Here is a 20702-nt window from a genome sequence, read left to right as displayed (position 1 = left end):
CTGGCTGCTGGTGTCACATGGGGCAGGTCTGACCCCTGGAATCCTATAGGGTTTGGTTCCTGGCTCCCCACCCAGGGCAGCAGGGCATTGTCACTGGCAGGACCCCAGGATGGGAGACAGGGGTTTGCTTAGATCATCAGAGCCCAAGTGTGCTCAGGTGAGAAGTTGGGTTGATAAAGACGGGATGCCACGGTCCCCTTGTCTCAGCTGAACAGCGACAAGCTCAGTATTAGAATTGTAAGACCGTGTTGAGTGTTTAACCGTCAGGGCGGGTTGTTAGTTGCTGCCGACATTAATCCCACCTGTAACATCTGGGTCCCATATTGTACAGCAATATTTGAGCAGTTGTGTTGTGAGCCTCGGTGACTGTAAATCAACAGCCGGGAGAGAGACATTAACTCGTGGGAAGGGCTGAGCTCCAGCAGAAGGTGTCACACCCTGCGCAGCAGGAAAGGTCCATCGATACCAGACGGACTGTTCTGGGATGGGAATTTCCCTACACACCATCAACAAGAGGACAAAAGTCTTTTGTTGTTCTGCTCTCCTCCCAGTGGACAGGAGTCAGGCAAGTGGACTCCTCCCATCAGCTGAGTTTGCAGCTCAGAGCACATGGCAGGAAGGGGATAAAAACCCCAAGCCAAAAGGACCTGGTATGTAACTCTATGATGCTTGGACTCTGGAGGGGACAAGGTGTTTGTAGGCATAAGCAAGAGATCCCCAGTGCTTAGCCTGGGTTAACCCTGAAGGACGTACAGAGTTGCTTATGACAGAAACTTCTAGTACTTTGTGAAACTAACACTGGAACTCACTTGTGTATCTATGGTTACCTGCTTTAACCTGATACATAACTCTCTGGTTTCCTTTCCCCATCTTCAGGTAGTTTATTATAAGATTGGCAACAAGTCTTGTCTTTGGTGTGAGATCTAACATGCAACTGACCTGGGGTGATTGACTAGTCCTTTGGGATCGGCAGTAACCTGAATATTGCTCTGATTCTTGGTGCAGAAAGGCAGGCTCCCCTGGGTGGCGAGAGAGATCGGAGCACCCAAAGGGACTGCCTGGGACTCCTTGGTAAGGCTGAGGAGTTTACACTGGATAATTGATGGTGAAATCGAAGTATAGAACTCGCAGCCAGTTTGGGGTTTGTGGGGTTTCTAAGAGTCCGCTCTGAGGTTGCCAAGTATCAGGGGGTAAAAAATAAACACTTGGGGGTTTTTACCCACGAAAGCTTATGCCCCAATAACTCTGTTAGTCTTTAAGGTGCCACCAGACTCCTCATTGGTTTTTTGCCCTGAGGTTGGGACTCACGCTCCTGAGTCACTGCAGGCAGCGTTACAAAAGGGAATCGTGTTGTCACGTCCTTAGACTTCTGTACGGCGTTTGACTTGGTACCCGTGATGAAGTGGGGGTTTATCCGTCTTGCTATGTTGCATGTGAGTCTGTGTGTGCTTTAGTTTCCCTGTGGACTGCACCAATACTTGGGTGTAATAGTGTAATATTTTGCTGAGGCCCTCAGGGCAGGTGAGGCTGCCCAGCTCTTTGCACCTATGTAACCTGAGACCCAGGAGGGGGGTGCGACCAGGTGACACCTTTGGCCTGAGAAGGAGGAGGGGCCTGACGGGGTGTTGGAGGTCAGGTCGGGTGGCTGGAGGTTGGCAGTCTGTGTTGGGGGACTGGAAGAGGGGGAATCCAGGGCGTCTGGCCCAGGATTCCCAAGATGGACTTGGCTGAAAGTCACTGATGTCTGTAATAGCAAGCTCTGGTCTACACGGTGGTCCTGCTGACGAATAAACCTTCTGTTTTACGCTGGCTGAGAGTCACGTCTGACTGCGGAGTTGGGGGGCAGGGCCCTCTGGTTCCCCAGGACCCCGCCCGGGCGGACTCGCTGGGGGAAGCGCACGGAGGGGCAGAGGATGCTGAATGCTTCGAGGTCAGACCCAGGAAGGTGGAAGCTGTGGAGCCAGTCTGCTCCGAGAGAGGAGACTCCCCGGAGTCCTGCCTGGCTTCGTAGGGAGCAGTTCCAGAGCATCGCCCGGGGACTCCATGACAGTACCTCAGGCCATTTTGATTAAGATACAAGAGTGATATAAAATTAACCCAGCACATGTTCAATGGCTTAAAAGCCAGCTCACTGATAGGACTGAAAACATAACTGTAAAAGGGGACTCCTGGTTGAGTGGGTGTGTTTCTAATGGGGTCCCGCAGGGATCAGTTCTGGGCCATTTCGCTTTTTTATCAGTGCCCTGGAAGAAAACCTGAACTCGTCACTGGTACAGTTTGCGGGTGACACAAAGCCGGGGAGAGCAGTACATGAATAAGAGGACAGGTCACAGATTCAGCGCGATCTGGATTGCTTGGTAGGCTGGGCACATAACAATATGTGTTTTAATACGGCTGAATGTAAAGTCACACATCGAGGAACGAACAATACAGGCCAGATTTTCAGGACAGGGGTGGGAGTGGGACCAAATGGGAATTGTCTGTCATAGTTTTATGACCCTTTGTGACAGGTTGTACCAACCCCACACAGGAGAGGCGAGGGTTAACGGACTGCTCTGGGCCCAGGAGGCCATGCCCCTGTGGAGGGAGCATTCAAAAGGGAGCACGAGGCTCACAGGAGGAGAGCAGCCGGGAAGCTCCAAGCCACCAGGTCACGCCTCTGAGCCGTGCCGCAGGAGGCCAGTCAGCCGCAGGAACCAAAGGGGACGACCTGCTGTGGCCAGCGGAGGAGACTCCAGAGACTAATCAGAGGGAACTCGAGAGGGACCCCACATCCCACGCCAAGACGCCACCGGAGGGACTGGAATGAAGGTAGGAAGCGACTCAGGGAACGCGCTTGTGAGTGTTAGGACCTGAATCCTGTGGCAGGATCTACTGTTTCGAAGGGCCCTGGATTGGATCCCTGTGGAGTAGGGTGAGTCCAGATGCTCCTACTTTCCCCCACCACTAGGCGACACTACCCCCTGAACTATAGCCACTAGGCAAAGAGGCCTGTAGACTCTCACCGTGACATGGCACACCCCAGAGTGTTGCCATTAGGCGGCGCTGTCAGCCCAGAGCACTCAACTAACCCCTATGCGTGCCTCAGTTTCCCATCTATGCTGCATGGTTACCCAGTGTGGGGAAAGGGACTATTTGCTCTCAGGGCAGGCTGGATGACCTAGGCGTGCGTGTCGCCCAGCTCTCTGAGCTGGGATGGTCCATTAAAAAGGGCTGGCTGAGGCCACCTCATATCAACAGAGGATCCGAGAAGACAATGGCCCAGACATGGACACCTGGCAGCCAGTGCCCCAGAGGTCCGTCAATCCCTGTGGAGTGGCCAAGTCTCTCCCAGCGGGCTGTCCCTGAGCGGAGCTCCCGGTGTGAAACAGAACGGCTGGAGCCCCACAGCTTGTCTAGGAGGCGGTGAGGCTGCGTGGCCAACGCTGGAGAAAGAGTGAGACCCCCTTGGCGGGCTGGCCCACCGGAAGGGCTCCTCCTAGAGACCGTTCCAAAGCTAGGGGCAAAGCCCTGACCCTGGGGCTCTGTGACAGGGCGATTCTATCCTGGGAAACGGAGACTCTGAAAAAGACTGGAGGGAGGGGCGGGGGGGGGGTGTCGCGGAGTGTGGGGGAGTCAGGGCCCTGCACCCCTCTTCCTGAGATTCACTGTGACTCTCAACCAGCCAGTAAAGCAGAAGGTTTATTTAAGGACAGGAACACAGTCTCAAGCAGAGCGTGTAGGTACGACCAGACCCCCTCAATTAGGTCCCTCTGGGAGGTTCAGGGAGCTTAGACCCCAGCTTGGGGTTCCCTGCGTTGCACCACCCAGCCCAAACTGAAACCAAACCAAAACTCCTCCTGCAGCTCCTCTCTTCCCCCTCCCCCCAGCTCCTCCTCTCCTTTGTTCAGTCTCCCAGGCAGAAGGGGTTAATTCTCCCCACCCCCGTTCCTGGCTCAGGTTACAGCTCAGGTAGCTTCCTTCAAGGGAAGTCCCACATCCCCCCTGCAACATTCCCAGGTCAAATCTGCCCTGCTCCCTGCTCCGTCACAGGGGGTCACGGAGACAATCAGCTGAACACGAGCTCCCACGAGCTGTGGCCCAAAGGGCTAATGCAATGCCTGGCTACGTAAGCAGGGGCCTCTCAAGTAGCAGGCAGGTTCTACGACCTCTGTCTTGGGCACCGGTGCGACCGCTGCTGGGCTTCTGTGTCTGGTTCTGGAGCCCGCAGTTCAAGGAGGATGTTGGTAAACTGGAGAGGGGCCAGAGAAGATCCACCAGAAGGATGAAGCAGGCTTACAATGCCAGCCTCCAGGAGCTCCAGCTATCCAAAGCGAAGGGGTGACGTGGTCACAGCCCGGGAGTACCCACACAGGGGCAGAATCGGATAACAGAGGCTCTTCTGCCAAGCAGACAAAGGTCTAACAAGCTGCAGCGTCTGGAAGTTGACTCTAGCCCAATTCAGGCTGGGAAGAAAGCGTCATTTTGAACAATGAGGGTAATTGACCTTTGGACCAATTCACCAGGGTCGTGGTGGATTCTCCATTGCTGACCGTTTCTATATCCAGATTGCATGTTTTTCCGAAAGATCTTCCTTCTCCCTCTGGCCAGGGTCACACAGGAGATCAGACCAGATCATCACATTGCTCCCTATGTCCTTATGATTTAGTCATGGAGGTTGCGGAAGTCACGGAATCCATGACTTCCAGCGACCTCCGTGAGTTCAGCCTGCGGTGGTCGGGAGCTGCAGGGTCCCCCATCGCCCGCAGGACCAGGGAGCTGCAGGGTACCCCCACCGCCTCTGGTGCCCCCGGAGCTCCAAGCCACTGCGGGTGACAGGGAACCCCCGAGCTCCTGGCCGCCACGGCTGCAGGGGAACCCCCGAGCTCCCCACCACTCCAGGCCCTTGGAGCTGTGGGTGGCGGGGGTACACAACAGAAAATACCGTAATCCACTGTATAAATCCCTGGCACACCCACACCTTGAATACCACCTGGCTGACACGGGAGGTGGGGGCACCCCCAGCTCCCGGCCCCCACAGGCAGCAGGGGGACCCCCGGAGCTGCAAGTGGCAGGGGTACCCCACAGCCCCCAACTGCTGCAGGCGGTGTGGGCTCCTGCAGATCCCCATTTTGTCACAGATATTTTTAGTAAAAGTCACGGACAGGTCACGGCTTGCGTGAATTTTTCTTTTTTGTCTGTGACCTGCCCGTGACTTTTACTAAAAATGTCCATGACAAAATCTTAGCCTTACTTATGATCTACAAATCTCTGCCCCGTAGGGCCCGGGTGAGGTGTCAGAGTGGGGAGGGGGCTATTCTGAGCAGAGAAGATTTTCGGTTAAGGTTGTAACGATTCTACCCCCAGGCAGGGCTTCAGCACACTTGGAAGCAGTGGGGATAACTGCTCCAAAAGCCTCACCTGCGGGGAGCTAAAGAAGAATCCCTGTCAGTTGCTAGCAGTATAGGGCCTATGAAACACACCTGAGCAGTTCTGATTCCACCTGGGGGAGCACAGAGGCTACGTGTGATCTCTACAGTGCTTAGCTCTGGTGGGAAACTAGCACTTCACCAGCAGAGGCGTTGCAGGCCGAGAAGGTTTGAGTTGCTCTGAGGAGGCAGCGCCTGGAGCACTGTTCTCTGGGCTGTGTGGGGTGACCACCCGCCCCTTATTTCATGGGACTGTCCCCAATTAGTTATGTTCAAAGCTGACTCCAAAGACTTCCAAAGGGATCTCATAGAACTGGCAGATAAAATTAACTGCTGATAAATGCAAAGTGATGCACATTGGAAAACATAACCCTGACTACACAGAACAAGAGGGTCTAAATGAGCTGTTACCACTCGAGAGCGAGCTCTTGGAGTCACCGTGGAGAGTTCGGTGAAAACAGCCACTCCATGGGCAGCGGCCGGCAGAACAGCGAACAGAGTGTTAGGAACCATTAGGAAAGGGACAAACAACAGAAAATACCGTAATCCACTGTATAAATCCCTGGCACACCCACACCTTGAATAGCGCGAGCAGCTCTGGGTGCCCCGTCGCCGAAAAGATCCATTAGAATTGGACGGGGTACAGAGAGGGCAACACAAATCATTAGGGGTCTGGAACAACTTCCAGGTGAGGAGAGATTAAGAAGCCTGGGGCTGTCTGGCTTGGGGAAGAGACGACGGAGGGGGGATGTGACAGAGGCCGTGACGGCTGGAAGAGGGCAGTGGAAGGCAGGAGTATTAGCCTGAGAATGATAAAGGCCCTTTTCCCTACAAGCTGAGAAGGGGTCACCTCAGGTCAATTAGGGACCCAGAGACCAATTAAGGACTGCCTGCGACCTTTGCGGCCCCCGCCCCCTCCAAAGGAGAGTAGGAGAGTTATTCCCCTTTGGTTTGTAGTGGAACTTGTTTCTTTTTTTCCTTCAGTTGGCGGAGGAGCACTGCGTGGGCCTGCCTGAAAAATACTGGGAAATACGCCTCCCCTTGTCAAGTGGGAGAGTCAACACCGTCCAGAGAGGGGCTGACTTCCTTCTGGCCCCCCCACCACCCGAGGGGAGAGCGCTGAGCCTGCTGTGGTGGGGGGAGGTGCCTTGCCACAAGGGCTATAAAATCACGACTGGTGTGGAGAAAGTGAGTAGGGAAGTGTTATTTACCCCTTCCCATAACACACAAACCAGGAGTCCCCCAATGAAATTAATAGGCAGCAGGTTTAAAACACACCTAAGGAAGTATTTCTTCACACTATGCACAGTCAACCTGTGGAACTCCTTGCCAGGGGATGTTGTGAAGGCCAAAAGTACAACAGGGTTCAAAAAGAACCAGACAAGTTCCTGTAGGACAGGTACACCAATGGCTACTAGCCAGGATGGGCAGGGATGCAATCCCATGTTCTGGGTGTTCCTAAGCCTCTGTTCACTAGAAGCCGGGACTGGACGACAGGTGGAGGCGTGGATCACTCAATAATTGCCCTGTTCTGTTCATTCCCTCTGGGACACCTGGCATTGGCCACTGTCGGAAGACAGGACACTGGGCTAGGTAGACCATTGGGCTGACCCACCATGGCCGTTCTTATGTTCTTGATTTGTCCCTTAGCGCGACTGTCCCTTATTTTCGGCTGTACTGAAAGGTGTTCAAACGGAACTGAAGGAGCCTTTCAAACATGACATTGAAGCTCCCGAGAACTGTGTGGTCTCTTTGAGGGTGGCAGACACGTACACGCCCTGCTAAGGGAGCTGGTGTTCCCCTGAAACGTCCCTTCCAAGAACGTGCTGTCCCTTGCTTTTCACGTGGCTTTTCCTTTATTTCCGTCCCGCGAAGGGGATCGCCCCAGCCAGCGCTGCGCCCAGCAAGGACAGACAGGGACGAAGCACAGGGGGCTGGGAGACCAGGCGGTCCCACGAGAACAGCTCTGACCACATCTGGCTGGGCTGAGCCATGCCTCGGGGGAGGCAGAGGGAGCAGCGGGGCGGGGGCGAGGGGGTGTGACTCGGAGTGAAGGAAAAGGGAAGTAGAGGGTCAGGAAATCGATCTCTTTCTCTGCACAATGCAGCCGCTGGCGTGGTGCACAAGCGCCCTCCGGAGAACTACTGAGCTGGCCCGGGGTGCTGGGAGCCCCATTGCTGGGAAGACCCAACCGCACACAGCACGAGCAGCAAACACACCGGAGAGAATAATTCTGCACTGGCCGAGGGCTGGGCTGCGGGGACCCACCAGGCCAGGGGAGGCCTGGCTCACCAGGATTTCAAATCAGACGGGCTCTGAACGCCCAGCGCCCTGTGCTCCGCCCGGTCCCGCAACAGTCAGACAATTCCTGACGCTGAAAAGCTACAGCGAGGTTCCCCACCTGCCGGGCAGCAGACACGTGCGAGTGTGAACACGTACGTACCAGCCAGCGCAGGTGCTATTCACAGCTCCACTGTGCACACGCGCACACACACAGCGCTAAGTAACGGAGATGGGGCTAGAAATAACAGCAGAGGGGACCCGGTAAGCTCGTCACACCCCCCTGGCAGGGAAGCTGAGCCTAAATCGATTTTTCCTGCAGCCAGGGGAGCATGGGACCTGTCGGGGGTGGGAGGGTCAAACTGATCAGAATAAAAAGGTGCCAGTGAGTGATCAAGCAGGTCCCCCACATACCACGTCACCAACCGTTTTAGGAGCGTCCTCCACCCTGCCTATTTGTCCTAGTGTGTACCGTAGGAACAGCCAGACTGGACGCGAGCCAACGAACGTCCCTTGAGCCCAGCATCCTGTCGCTGGCAGTGCTTCAGAGGGAGGTGTGAGAACCCCACAGTAGCAGACGTGGAATAATCGGCCTCCCACTTTAGGGGTCTACTAGTCAGAGACCAGTTCAGGCCCTGAACCAGACGCTCTGCTAGCCCGGCCGAAATGTCTGTTGTCATTAATAACGCTGCAGAGTTTTGTTATCCACAGCCCTGGCCAATCCCTTGCTGAAGCTTGGATGAGTTCTTGGCCTCAACAACTTCCTGTGGCAGGGAGTTCCACAGTCCAAACCACAACCAGCTGAGTGCGTGGCCCTGGGGCGATCAGAGCTGTTTTGTGATTGAATTCAAGGGAAACATTCCCCAGAAAGAGAGAAAAAAACAAACCAAAACAAGGTTCATGCTTTTTTTAAAAATGAGCTGGGGAGGAGGGGGAAGGGGAGGAATAAAGCCGAAAATACAATAAATCAAAGGAAGTGGAAGATCCGAAAGGGGAAACGTTCTTCTTATGCAGACAGAGGGTCCCCTGTGCTACCTTTTACAGATGGGAAACTGAGGCACAGGGTAGCTCAAGTGATTTGCCCAAGGTCACACAGGGAATCTGTAGCAGAACTGAGTACAGAACCGAGATCTCTGTGCTGGCCCCACTCCCAGGGCCATCATGGCTCCATCTCGGCTGAATGCGTCGCATTGGGGCTGTGCTCAAAGCAGGGAGCTGTAGAGTAAAGGGTCTTTGTAGCACCTGTTCAATCCTTGAGGGGGCCACTTAGGGATCTGGGGCAAAATCAGTACTTGGTCTTGCTAGTGAAGGCAGGGGGCTGAACTCGATGACCTTTCGGGGTCCCTTCCAGTTCTATGAGATAGGTACCCCGAGCCTAGATTCCTAGATTCCAAGGCCAGACGTGACCATTGTGATCACCTCGTCTGACCGCCCAGGAGCGGCGTCAGGGTTTTTAGCGCCCTAGGAGTGCCCTAGCACTCCCGGTCTTCGGGGCACTTCGATGGTGGGTCCCGTTGCGAGTGAAGGACCTGCCGCAGAATTGCCGCCGAAGACCCGGAGTGCGGAAGGACCCCCTACCGCCGAATTGTGTAGATCAATCTCTGATAATTTTCATATGACTTTACATTGTGCCTCTTCATATAACCTTGTGGTGGGTCTACCCACGTGTGACCTCTGTTTTCATGGAACTTTGTATCAAAGCCTCATTTAAAAACTTTGCATTGCCCTTGGTATAATATTATAGCCCCTAAGGATAGAATAAGATAGAAAAAACATTTCTTTTTGCTAGCAGTAGAACAAGAGCTCTTCCCCCCCCCCACTCTTAATCAATTGCCCTGTTGAATGAATAAGGTGTGGATAAGCAAGGCATGGAAGGCAGCACCTCCAGACAGCCTCAACTGTTGGAGAGGGGCTGGAAGCCAGACCCAAAAACAATAAAACGTGTCAAGTGGGCTCATTAAAGACAAGCAGACATACCCACAGCCTCGGGGGTTAGAAGCAAGCACCTTCTTTTGGAAACACCCTCTTTGCAGCATTGGGACAACACTCAAAAGAAAGCAGCACAAAGGACCAATGGACACAGACACAGAGTCTGAATCTGGTATAGATTTGCATAAGAGGAAAGCTGCTATAAAAAGTGAGGTGTCTTGCAAAGGACCCCGGGTCTCGTCTTGTCAACATGGGAGCATCGATCCGGATCGGCAAAAGCCCGGCTCCACCCCCTCCCCCATCTAACTCACCTGGCCAGTGAAGTTAAGGGGAGCAACTAATTGGTAACAACAAGATGGAGTGTGTGTGTGTGTGTGTGTGTGTGAGTGTAATATATTATATGCATATAATACAGTGTTAATGAATACATGTATTACTAATAAATGTGGCATTTTGTCTTATTCCCCCTGAAAAGATCCTGTGCAGTACTTTAAGTACAACATTTTGGTGGAGAATGCGAAAGGGGGAGCAAGCATAGAACCCATGTTAATGAATACATGTATTACTAATAAATGTGGCATTTTGTCTTATTCCCCCTGAAAAGATCCTGTGCAGTACTTTAAGTACAACATTTTGGTGGAGAATGCGAAAGGGGGAGCAAGCATAGAACCCACAGTTATTATAAAACTGGTGTGCACACCGCCAGCTTTAGCAAGCCTGGCACTAGAGGAAAAAGAGTGTAAACTTTCAGTTAATTAACCAAACTCTGAAGGATATAGGAGTTTAGGTTTGAATTGTGTTTCTCACTGTGATCCGGGGAAGGATCTAACCAAACTCTGAAGGATATAGGAGTTTAGGTTTGAATTGTGTTATAGAGGTACATACACCCTCAGCCATAGAAAGCCTGAGCTAAAAAGAAAAACTTAGTGTTTCTCACTCTGATCCGGGGAAGGATCTAATCCGGGGAAGGATTTGTATAATTGGTGTATAAACCACAGAGGAAAGCTTAGCGTCTCTCCCTCTGGCCCAGAGTGGGTTAAAATCATAAGATGCAGATCTTGTTCTGTTAAACCAAACTCTGAAGGATATAGGAGTTTGGGCAGTGTAGTGTGGTTTATGTTTGTTTGTTTTGTTTTGGTAAGTAATATTGTGGTAATTTCACAATTTTAAAAAAAATGTTTAAAAAACGGAACCAGGAAGGGTGGGGGCTAGTTAAAAAGCCCACCCTCCTTGCTAAATTGGTAGTGGAACAAGGCTTGTGCCCAGGAAAAGGAACTGTTTATTAAAAAAAGCAGGATCGGGCCCAGGCAAGCAATAAATAAAAAAACTAAAAAACAGGTTGGGTACAAAAAGTTAAAACAGCACTCTCAAATCTTACAGCAGCAGTAACATCAGGAGAAAAAACATTTAAAACCCCAGAAGGGGGCAGACCTTTGGGACCCGCTCTGGAGATTGGGAAGGGGGATATTTGGGTAAATTCCTCCTCCCAGGGCCAAAATGCCATTAAAACAGTTAACAACAGTGCCTGCTTCTGCCTCAGATCTCCAGGCCATGGCAAAATGGCTGGAGATTTTAAAACAATTTTTTTTTTTCTAAATGAAGTGTAAACGCCCTTTTACTAAAAAAAAAAAGGAAAAATTTACACTCACAAGAAATGCACCACTTAATTAGCATTTGTGCAGCCCCAAGTACCAAACACACTGTGGCAGAGACCAAGCAGGTTCTGCCATGGTAAAAGCACTGTGCTAATTTGTTTCCAAGCTTCTATCTTTCAGGCTCTGAACCAAAACATCAGGAGAGCTGGTACCAGCTGAAGAGTTATAAAATACCATGGTTATAGTGTCATGACAAAGTCTGTGTTCAGTGTTGTGTGTTGCATGTTCTGTGTCTGTCTCTAGTGGTGTCCTGTGCTAGCATTGGGTCCAAAAAAAAAAGAAAATACTACACTAGACAGGGCAAATGTCTTTTCCTCTCTCTACTTCCCCCATCTCCATCCAACTTATCAATCACCACTTGTCTCCAAAAAACTTTGGTCCCCAGTGCATCAGGGTTGTTTTGTTTTGTCAGGTTCTCTAATAATCATTTTGTTGTTAATTTTTGTTCTTGATACATTTGTATTGTTAGTTACATTTGCTTGTATTATTATTCATTCCACACTTTCCTCTATGCACTCTGGTTCTATTTCCCCAAGCCCTAAAGGGTAGTTCTTGGGCCCCCATAACCTGTAAAACCTTGGCCCATAATTGTATGGCCCCATCTTTCAGGTCCCCAAAAACCTCTAAAAACAACTGTTAAAAATAAAAAATTCTACAACATTTTAGCAACTAAATGTTAGTTTAAGTCCAAATCAGCTTAACCTTGCATAACAACTGTGGTACTCCTACAAAATCTTATTTGTTGTGTGTGCTTAAGAAAGTCCTGACCTCAGTGACTTTTATTGTTTAATGGCTATTGCAGCATCAAACTTGGGCCTCATTTTGTTTGTCAATGTACCCAATTATTAAAATGGTAATGGTTTTGTTGTATTTCCAATTATTATAATTATAATTGTTTGCATTTGTGTTTATGTTATATCTGGTGTTTAGTCAATTGTAATGGTTTTAGTTATATTCACCTGGTTATAATTGTTTGGTTTGTTTGCAACAAATACAAAAAATGTATATGGTGACCACTCAAGAATTGTTCTTGAGAGGTCAAAAGGGAAACAATGTAAATCAATCTCTAATAATTTTCATATAACTTTACATTGTGCCTCTTCATATAACCTTGTGGTGGGTCTACCCACGTGTGACCTCTGTTTTCATGGAACTTTGTATCAAAGCCTCATTTCGAAACTTTGCATTGCCCTTGGTATAATATTATAGCCCCTAAGAATAAAATAAAATAAAAAAAACATTTCTTTTTGCTAGCAGTAGAACAAGAGCTCTTCCCCCCCCACACTCTTAATCAATTGCCTTGTTGAATGAATGAGGTGTGGATGAGCAAGGCATGGAAGGCAGCACCTCCAAACAGCCTCAACTGTTGGAGAGGGGCTGGGAGCCAGACCCAAAAACAATAAAACGTGTCAAGTGGGCTCATTAAAGACAAGCAGACATACCCACAGCCTCGGGGGTTAGAAGCAAGCACCTTCTTTTGGAAACACCCTCTTTGCAGCATTGAAACAACACTCAAAAAAAAGCAGCACAAAAAACCAATAAACACAAACACAAAGTTTAAATCTGGTCTAGATTTGCATAAAAAAAAAGCTAATATAAAAGTGCGGTGTCTTGCAAAAAACCCCGGGTCTCGTCTTGTCAACATGGGAGCATCGATCCGGATCGGCAAAAGCCCGGCTCCACCCCCTCCCCCATCTAACTCACCTGGCCAGTGAAGTTAAGGGGAGCAACTAATTGGTAACAACAAAACGAAATGGGTTTGTGTGTGTGTGTGTGTAAGTGTAATATATTATATGCATATAATACAGTGTTAATGAATACATGTATTACTAATAAATGTGGCGTTTTGTCTTATTCCCCCTAAAAAAATCCTGTGCAGTACTTTAAGTACAACAATTGCCGCCCCCCCAAATCCTGGTGCCCTAGGCAACCGCCTAGGTCGCTGAAATGGAAGTGCCGGCCCTATGACCGCCCCTATAACAAAGGCCAGAGAACAGCCCTCAAGTAAAGCCTGGAGCAGAGCTTTTCGAAAAACATCCCGTCCTGACTGAAAAATGGTCAGTGAAGGAAAATCCACCACGACCCTTAGTAACCCGGCCCAATGGTTAATTGCAGACACTGGGCGAAATGCCCACGCCTTAGTTCTACTCTGAATTTGTCGAGCTTCACCTTCCAGCCACTGGGTCGCAGGACACATTTCTCTGCAAGGCTGACGAGCCTGCTAGCAGATATCTGTTCCCCGGTAGGTACTTACCGACTGAGATCACTTTGTGGAGCTCCTTGAGTCTGTCACTATCACAGACCAGAAGAAGAGCTCTGGGTAGGGCGACCAGATGGCAAGCGTGAAAAACTGGAGCACTTTTCTTTTGGGGGGGGTCTAGCTGTGTATATAAGACAAAGCCCCTAATATGAGGATGGTCCCAATAACCCCAGGACGTCTGGTCACCCTAGCTCTGTGTGGTACGAAAGCTCGTCTCTTTGGCCAACAGAAGTTGGTCCAATACAAGATAATACCTTGCCCACCTTGTCCCCTCTATCTCCCTAGGGCATGTTTTCTAATCCAGGGGCTCTCAACCCTTCCAGACGACTGGACCCCTTTCAGGAGTCAGACGTGTCTTGTGTACCCCAAGTTTCACCTCCCTTAAAAATGACTTGCTTACAAAATCGGACATAAAACTACAAATGTGACCCAGCACCCCAGTCCTGACAAATTGCCGACTTTCTCATTTCATCTGGGTGAAATTTGAGTTTGTACTGACTTCGCTAGTGCTTTTTACGTAGCCTGTTGTAAAACTAGGCCAATATCTAGATGAGTTGATGTACCCCCGGAAGACCTCTATGTGCCCTCAGGGGTACATAAGAATGGCCCTGTGATGAAGTGGGAATGTTCTTAATGTTTTCTCCAAATACTGTGTGTGCCTCGGTTTCCCCATGCCGTTCTTAAGTATCTAGGTGGTGGGATAAGGGGGTGTGATTGTTGCAGAGCCCTAGGCAGGTGTGATGCTGTCTGCACAGAGAATGAGCCCTGCCTCCTGGCAACTGATGGCCTGGGCCCCTCCCCTGCAAAGGTGCCAACTGAAGGTATTGGAGAACAAAGAGATCAGGTGACCTCCTGGCCCGGGAAAGAGACAAAGGCCAGGCCAGAGGAGGGGCTGGAGGGGGGGTCAGTTGAGATCTGGCTGGGGAAACGGAGGGAGGCCCAGAACCGGGGTCTGGGCTCCCTACCCCCCCCCCCAGATGGACCTAACTGAGGGGTCGTTCTCTGTACCTACAAGCTCTGTTTTAGACTCTGTTCCTGTCGTCTAATAAACCTTCTGTGTTCCCGGCTGGCTGAGAGTCCTGTCTGACTGCGGAGTTGGGGGGCAGGACCTCTGGCTGCCCCAGGACCCCGCCCGGGCAGACTCGCTGGGGGAAGCGCACGGAGGGGCAGAGGATGCTGAATGCTCTGAGGTCAGACCCAGGAAGGTGGAAGCTGTGGAGCCAGTCTGCTCCGAGAGAGGAGACTCCCCGGAGTCCTGCCTGGCTTCGTAGGGAGCAGTTCCAGAGCATCGCCCGGGGACTCTGTGACAGGCCCTACTGGGTCAGACCAAAGGTCCATCTAGCCCAGTATCCTGTCTTCCGACAGGGGCCAATGCCAGGTGCCCCAGAGGGAATGAACAGAACAGGGAATCATCAAGTGATCCATCCCCTGTCGCCCATTCCCAGCTTCTGGCAAACAGTAACCCCAGTTGAGAACCGCTCCTCCGATCCTTTATCGTTCTCCTGCTGCTTCGCTGGCCCCTCTCCAACTTCTCAATATCCTCTTGAATTGTAGACTCCAGAGCAGGACCCAGGATTCCAGCCGCGGCCGCACCAGTGCCAAACACAGACGTAATTTATCCTCCCTGTGCCTACTTCTGCATCCAAGGATCGCATGAGCCCTTCTGGACACAGCCTCACCCCGTACCAGGGCGACTTGCCCCTTACGGGCGGGCGGATCTGGGGCTAGCTGAACTACCGAGGCACCCTTGGGCTGGATCGGGCGATTCCTATGAAGGGCAGTAGCTGGCTGGAGCGCAGGGCAGGAAGAAGATGGGCAGAAGACCCTGACACCGGAGGGTTGGACCCCTAGGCCAGGAATCTGGCTCCAGCCAAAGCAGAAGGGCCTGGGGCAGGGTGAATTGGAGACTGCCGGGCGTGGGCACACTCCAGCCGAAAGGCCTGAGCTCTGGGGTTCCCCTCGTGAGGCCGCAGGCAGGGAAAGCGTGGGAGGACCCGAGGGGAGGCTCACACCAGGGGGGCCGTCCTGGGACTCTGTGGTTCCTTCCGGAGCAAAGGGCTGTGGGGCGTGCGAGGCAGTCCCTGGTGGAGTTTGGAAGGAACTAACAGGGCACTGCAGAGCCACCCCTGGCCATGAGGGGGGGGCTCTGGACGCAGAGGACCCCACTTCGGCTGTATTGAAATGCACTTGTGCCCGATAACCCAGCTTGCTCCGTGTCTCTGGCCTGTCCTCTTCTCCCCCCTGCTCCCCTGTCTCTGGGCCCTCTGCAAGCTGCCAGGGAGGAGTGACTGTTTCCTCCCGGGTCATTAATGAACTGGCACAGGGCCAGGAGCCCACTGGAAACACCCCGTCACTGCTGGCTCCCCGTTTACACCGACAGCGGGCGACCCGAGTCACGGGGGAGGGGGTCATTTGTTTTCTTCCGTTAGTGGCCCAGACAAGCTTCTGTGCTCCCCCGAGCGCCTCCTGAGGTCTGGGGAAGGGAACCAGAGCGTCCCAGCAAAATACTGGGCCAAGCTGGGCCAGGCTGTCCTGGGCGTGAGCCCCGTCTGCCTGATCTGGCCCACCTTGTATCTCGCTCACCTGCTCTGGTTCCCTTCCCCGCCCTAGAGAAGAGCTCGGGGAAGCCCGAAGCTTGTCCACGTCAGCAGGGCTCCGCTAAAAGACATTCCCTTCCCCCGCTTGTCTCTCCAATACCCTGGCACCAAAGTGGCTACCACATGGCGAGCAGGGCGAGCCCTAGCACTTAGCCAGTTTTTAATCCATGAAAGCCACCAGCACAGATCAGAGCAGCCCCAAGGCCTGCCCCAAGTGATAACCAGCAGTCTGGGCCCCCACAAGCCCGAGGAAGGCCCCACAGACCTGCCGTAGGAGGTGGGGTAGAGCTGGATGCATGGGGTATTGCCCTTTGTGCCGAACTAGCCAGTATACAGCCCCCTGAGCTTCCTGGGGCACCGGTCCCCTATCTTACGAGCGCTTTGTTTAGAGCAGCAGCAGATGGCTCAGCCGTGCCTCCCCCAAGGCCTCTGAGCTGACACCCCTAGGGGGCGCTGCGTGTGCCTGGGAGCAGGGGCCATCGGGGAGCCCGGGGCGTGGCCCCAGAGCGGGGAAAGGCCCCGTTTCTCGCACTGGCTCGTGACCGACAGTCTCCAAACACTTTGGAGGCCAGTGGCAGATGCCCGATGGGGAGCCGGCAAGCAGCCCTGCCTGTCCACACTGCCCCTGAAAGAGAACCGCAAAACCAACTGATCACCCAGCCAAGCAGTGATGGGCGGCCACTGCTGGGCCAGGGCCTGGCAGCTGTTCAAAGGCACACAGCAACGCTGCCTAGCCGTTCAGGACAGGAAGCGACGGGGAATCTTGTTTCAAGGGGATGGAAGGAGCGAGAATGGAATTGCCTGAGTTGGAATTTGGCCAAGACATTGGGATTAACTGTCTGTCGAATGAGCCCATCGCCAGCCACGGCACTGTCTAATTTCCAGGCGAGTCAGAACACTATGGAAGGCAAGACATGTGAAAGGCCATTCGCTCAGGGAAGGCCCCGGCCAATACACCAGTGTAAATATCCAGGTTTGGGAACAAGCGCACCCACGGCATGCCAGTAAAGTGACCAGGAAGCAAAGGAAACCGTTTTATCCCCAGCACAGGCAATAATTAACCTGTGGAACTCACTGCTGGGCAAGGGGGTGGTTACCTTGAAGCCTCTGGATCTGTTTGGTGAAGATCTCAGCCTGCCGGGCGCTGGCCAGTCGCTCGTCCTCCAACAAGCCTGCAGCAGAGAGGGCGAGGTCAGCAGAGAGCGCGCGGAGGCCCTGGTCCTGCACCCGCCCTGCCATGCTGATCAGAGGGACGGGGCTGCAGGCCCCCAGGGCCTCAGCTGGGCCACGGTGCACAGGGTGGGACGTCCCTGGGGGACATGAGTCCAGCTGAGCACTCCACAGGGAGAGGGAGAATCACCCTCAGCCGCCCTGCGAGCGAGCGTCTGGAGAGAGGCAGAAGGGACATGGGAAGGACAAGGACAGCTGGATCTCTGGGCCCCTTGCTGGAGGGGCTGGGAGTCCTGCGTGGACCCCAGCCCGCCCAAGGGAATGGGAAAGCACATGGCACTGAGGGGCCGTGCATAGGAACCTGTGCAAGCACAAGCCCCCCGTGCCCCACAGTGCTCACGAGAGATCACAAGACCCCCTGGCGCCCCATGCATGGGGACTTGAGAGAACATGACAGAGACCTGGTGAGGCCACACCTGGAGTATTGCATTCAGTTTTGGGCCCCCCACTACAAGAAGGATGTGGACAAATTGGAGAGAGTCCAGCGGAGGGCAACAAAAATGATTAGGGGGCTGGGGCACATGACTTACGAGGAGAGGCTAAGGGAACTGGGATTGTTTAGTCTGCAGAAGAGAAGAATGAGGGGGGATTTGATAGCAGCCTTCAACTACCTGTAGGGGGTTTCAAAGAGGATGGAGCTCAGCTGTTCTCAGTGGTGGCAGACGACAGAACAAGGAGCAATGGTCTCAAGTTGCAGTGGGGGAGGTCTAGGTTGGATATTAGGAAACACTATTTCACTAGGAGGGCGGTGAAGCACTGGAATGGGCTACCTAGGGCGGTTGTGGAATCTCCATCCTTAGAGGTTTTTAAGGCCCGGCTTGACAAAGCCCTGGCTGGGATGATTTAGTTGGGGTTGGTGCTGCTTTGAGCAGGGGGTTGGACTAGACGACCTCCTGAGGTCTATATGATTCTGTGAACATGCACCGTGCCGCGGCCCGTGCCAGTTCACGAGAGCTGACACCCTGTGCACACAAGTCACCTTCCTGTGCTCTCCTGCTCACACAACTCCGCGTGGCCCCGAGCCAGCACGTGCCGCCCTTACCCTGTAGCTCCAGTGAATCGTCCTCGTGCTTCACTGCCAGCTCCCGCGCCTCCTCCAGCTCCTCCAGGAGCTGCAACAACTGGGCCCTCAGGTCTTCCATCTCCTGGTCCGTCAGGTCCAGCTCTTTCTCGTCCTCTTCCATGGAGCCCAGGTTCCCCACATCCTCCTCCTCTTCTTCCTCCGGGTCCGGGGCATCCACGTCACCTGGCAAGGAACGCTGCATGAGCCACCTGCCGCCGGCCTCCAGCCCCTCGCAATGCACTCGCTGCTCGTCCCCCGGGTCACGGCTTGCACCAGTGCCCTCTGCACCAGGGAGCCAGGCCCCCCCCCGGCCATGCCAGCCTGAGCCCTCGGCAGAGACAAACCTCTGAGTCGTTGCAGTGCGGAGGGGCAAAGGTCACCCTGGCCCGGCTGGAGAAGCAGCTTCCGCCACGCCGCACGTGACCCACTGACTCCACCTGATGGTAGCGGGCGGCACTGGGCCCACAGGCAGCCACAAGGATGAAAAGGGGAGGTGGCTACCTCCTGAGGTCCATCCAGAGCTGACCCCCGTCCTGGGTGCCCCACCCAGCTCTGCCCCCAGGTCCATCCTGCACCCCTCCTACCCGCCATTACTGCAGCTCTGGGCTGAACCAATACCCAGAGCCGGGCTGGGCAGAGCCGGGCAGTGGTAGCAAGGGTCTCACAGACACATGCAGCCCGCTCCCCCAACAGAGCTCACCCTTCGAGATGCCCACCTGGCCTGGCAGCGGGGCCCACCAAGCTCCCCACACCCATGGGCCAGGACACCCCTCTGGGGGCACGAAGCAGGTGTGCCCACACCACGCCCGCTCCACACGTTCAGGCAGCCTCCCCCACACTGTCAATCAGACCCAGCCCGACAGGGGCACCGTGGGGGGGCAGGTCTCCGGGCTGGTTCATTCAGCCTCTCGCCCCCCACTAGCCTATTGGCTATTTTTAACACTGATCTATTTTTTGCACTGGGCCCCCGCTGTCAATTACGCTCCTGTTCCCATGACAACTGAGGGGAACCCAGAGACATCAGCTGCCAGAACCTGCGGGAATTTCACCTTTGCCACCTACTGGCTGGGCCCCTGGGGGCGGCTTGGACCCCCCCCTCCGGAGTGTGCTCGGGGGAGGGGCAGGGGGTTGGGATGCCCAACAAGTCAACATTTCCCCCACCACCACCGTCCAGCTCTGCCAGCACCCCTCACTCCTGACCCGGGCTCCCCCCCAGCTCTACCAATGCACCTCAGTCCTGATCTGCAGCCCCCTCTGCTATGCCACTCTTGGCCAGGCCCTTCAAGGGCTGCACAGACTGCAAACTGCTGCCCTGTGCACGGAAGGGAGAGCGTGGCTGGAGCAGGGGAAGAGACGAGAGTGAATCGAGGGGGGAGCTGACAGTGAAAGTCGCAGAAGGAGGGGAGATGAGGCAGGTGGACGCAGGGCCCAGCCTGGGCGACGAAGTGCCACCTGCCTGTGCCTGCAGACAGCTCGGCGCAATGGGCACCGCCACCAGCCCACCCCAGGGGCACTGACTCTGAAACCTACTGATGGCAGGTACCCAAGCAACCCGCTGACGCGCTCAGGCCCAAGTGGGAGGAGCTTGCATCTTGGGCGGAGCTTGGGAGAGTCCATCCCCTTGTTCTTTTCCAAGCTGACCCTTGGTGCAGAGTTGCTGCCCAGCAAGGGGGAAGTGATGGCAGGAAATCAGCCCGGGTCCGGCCCCGCACAGCCCCTGCCCCAGTGGGAATGGGCAGCCCAGAGAGCCCATGCTGACCCTAGCCAGGACGCTGCACTCAAAGGGCAACTCCCCCCACACCCCCATCCGCTGCTGGGCTGTGACAGCACATCTGGGGTGTGAGCTCAGGGACTGCTCCCTGGCACCCCCAATCTGCCCCCCAACACACACGTGCTCTGGGGTTCTGCCCCCAGCTCTGGGAGGGGAGTGGGGGCTGGTGGGTAGAGCAGGGGGCTGGGAGCCAGGACTCCTGGGTTCCAATCCTGTCACCGATGCTTTTCCCTGAGTTTGCAGGGGCAGGGGATTCTGAGGCTGAATGTCTGTAACGCGCCTTCATGTGCTCAGGTGCCCGGGCAGGACAGAGCACCATGGTGCCATCGCCTCTGCTCACAGACTGGGGGCGTCAGGACTGGGGAGCCGGCCTGTCCCCCCACTCCAGGGGCCAGTGCGGGATCCTCCCCTACAGTCTATTTTCCGGGGCTCTGATCACCTACTGGACAGGGGCCCCTCCATGCCCCACACACGGACCCATTCCAGCATCTCCTCTCCCTCCGCGTAGC

The 20702-nt window shown here is 54.0% G+C and overlaps 1 protein-coding gene across 3 annotated transcripts in view; it reads right to left on the bottom strand.

The window, feature by feature from the left end:
- Positions 1 to 20702, bottom strand: part of CCDC136 (coiled-coil domain containing 136) — a 35529-nt gene that overhangs the window by 12949 nt on the left and 1878 nt on the right. For all 3 annotated transcript variants that reach the window (XM_054011521.1, XM_054011399.1, XM_054011474.1), the window contains exons 2-3: positions 18402 to 18605; positions 17227 to 17301 (exon numbers count right to left, since the gene is read on the bottom strand). In XM_054011521.1, the coding sequence (XP_053867496.1) occupies positions 17227 to 17301; positions 18402 to 18605 (279 nt within the window). The remainder of the gene's footprint in view (positions 1 to 17226; positions 17302 to 18401; positions 18606 to 20702) is intronic.

The sequence above is a fragment of the Malaclemys terrapin genome, chromosome 1 (genome assembly GCF_027887155.1).
Source record: "Malaclemys terrapin pileata isolate rMalTer1 chromosome 1, rMalTer1.hap1, whole genome shotgun sequence".
NCBI lineage: Eukaryota > Metazoa > Chordata > Testudines > Emydidae > Malaclemys > Malaclemys terrapin.
The sequence above is the reverse complement of the archived record's forward strand: the minus strand, read 5'-3'. Positions and strand labels throughout refer to the sequence as shown.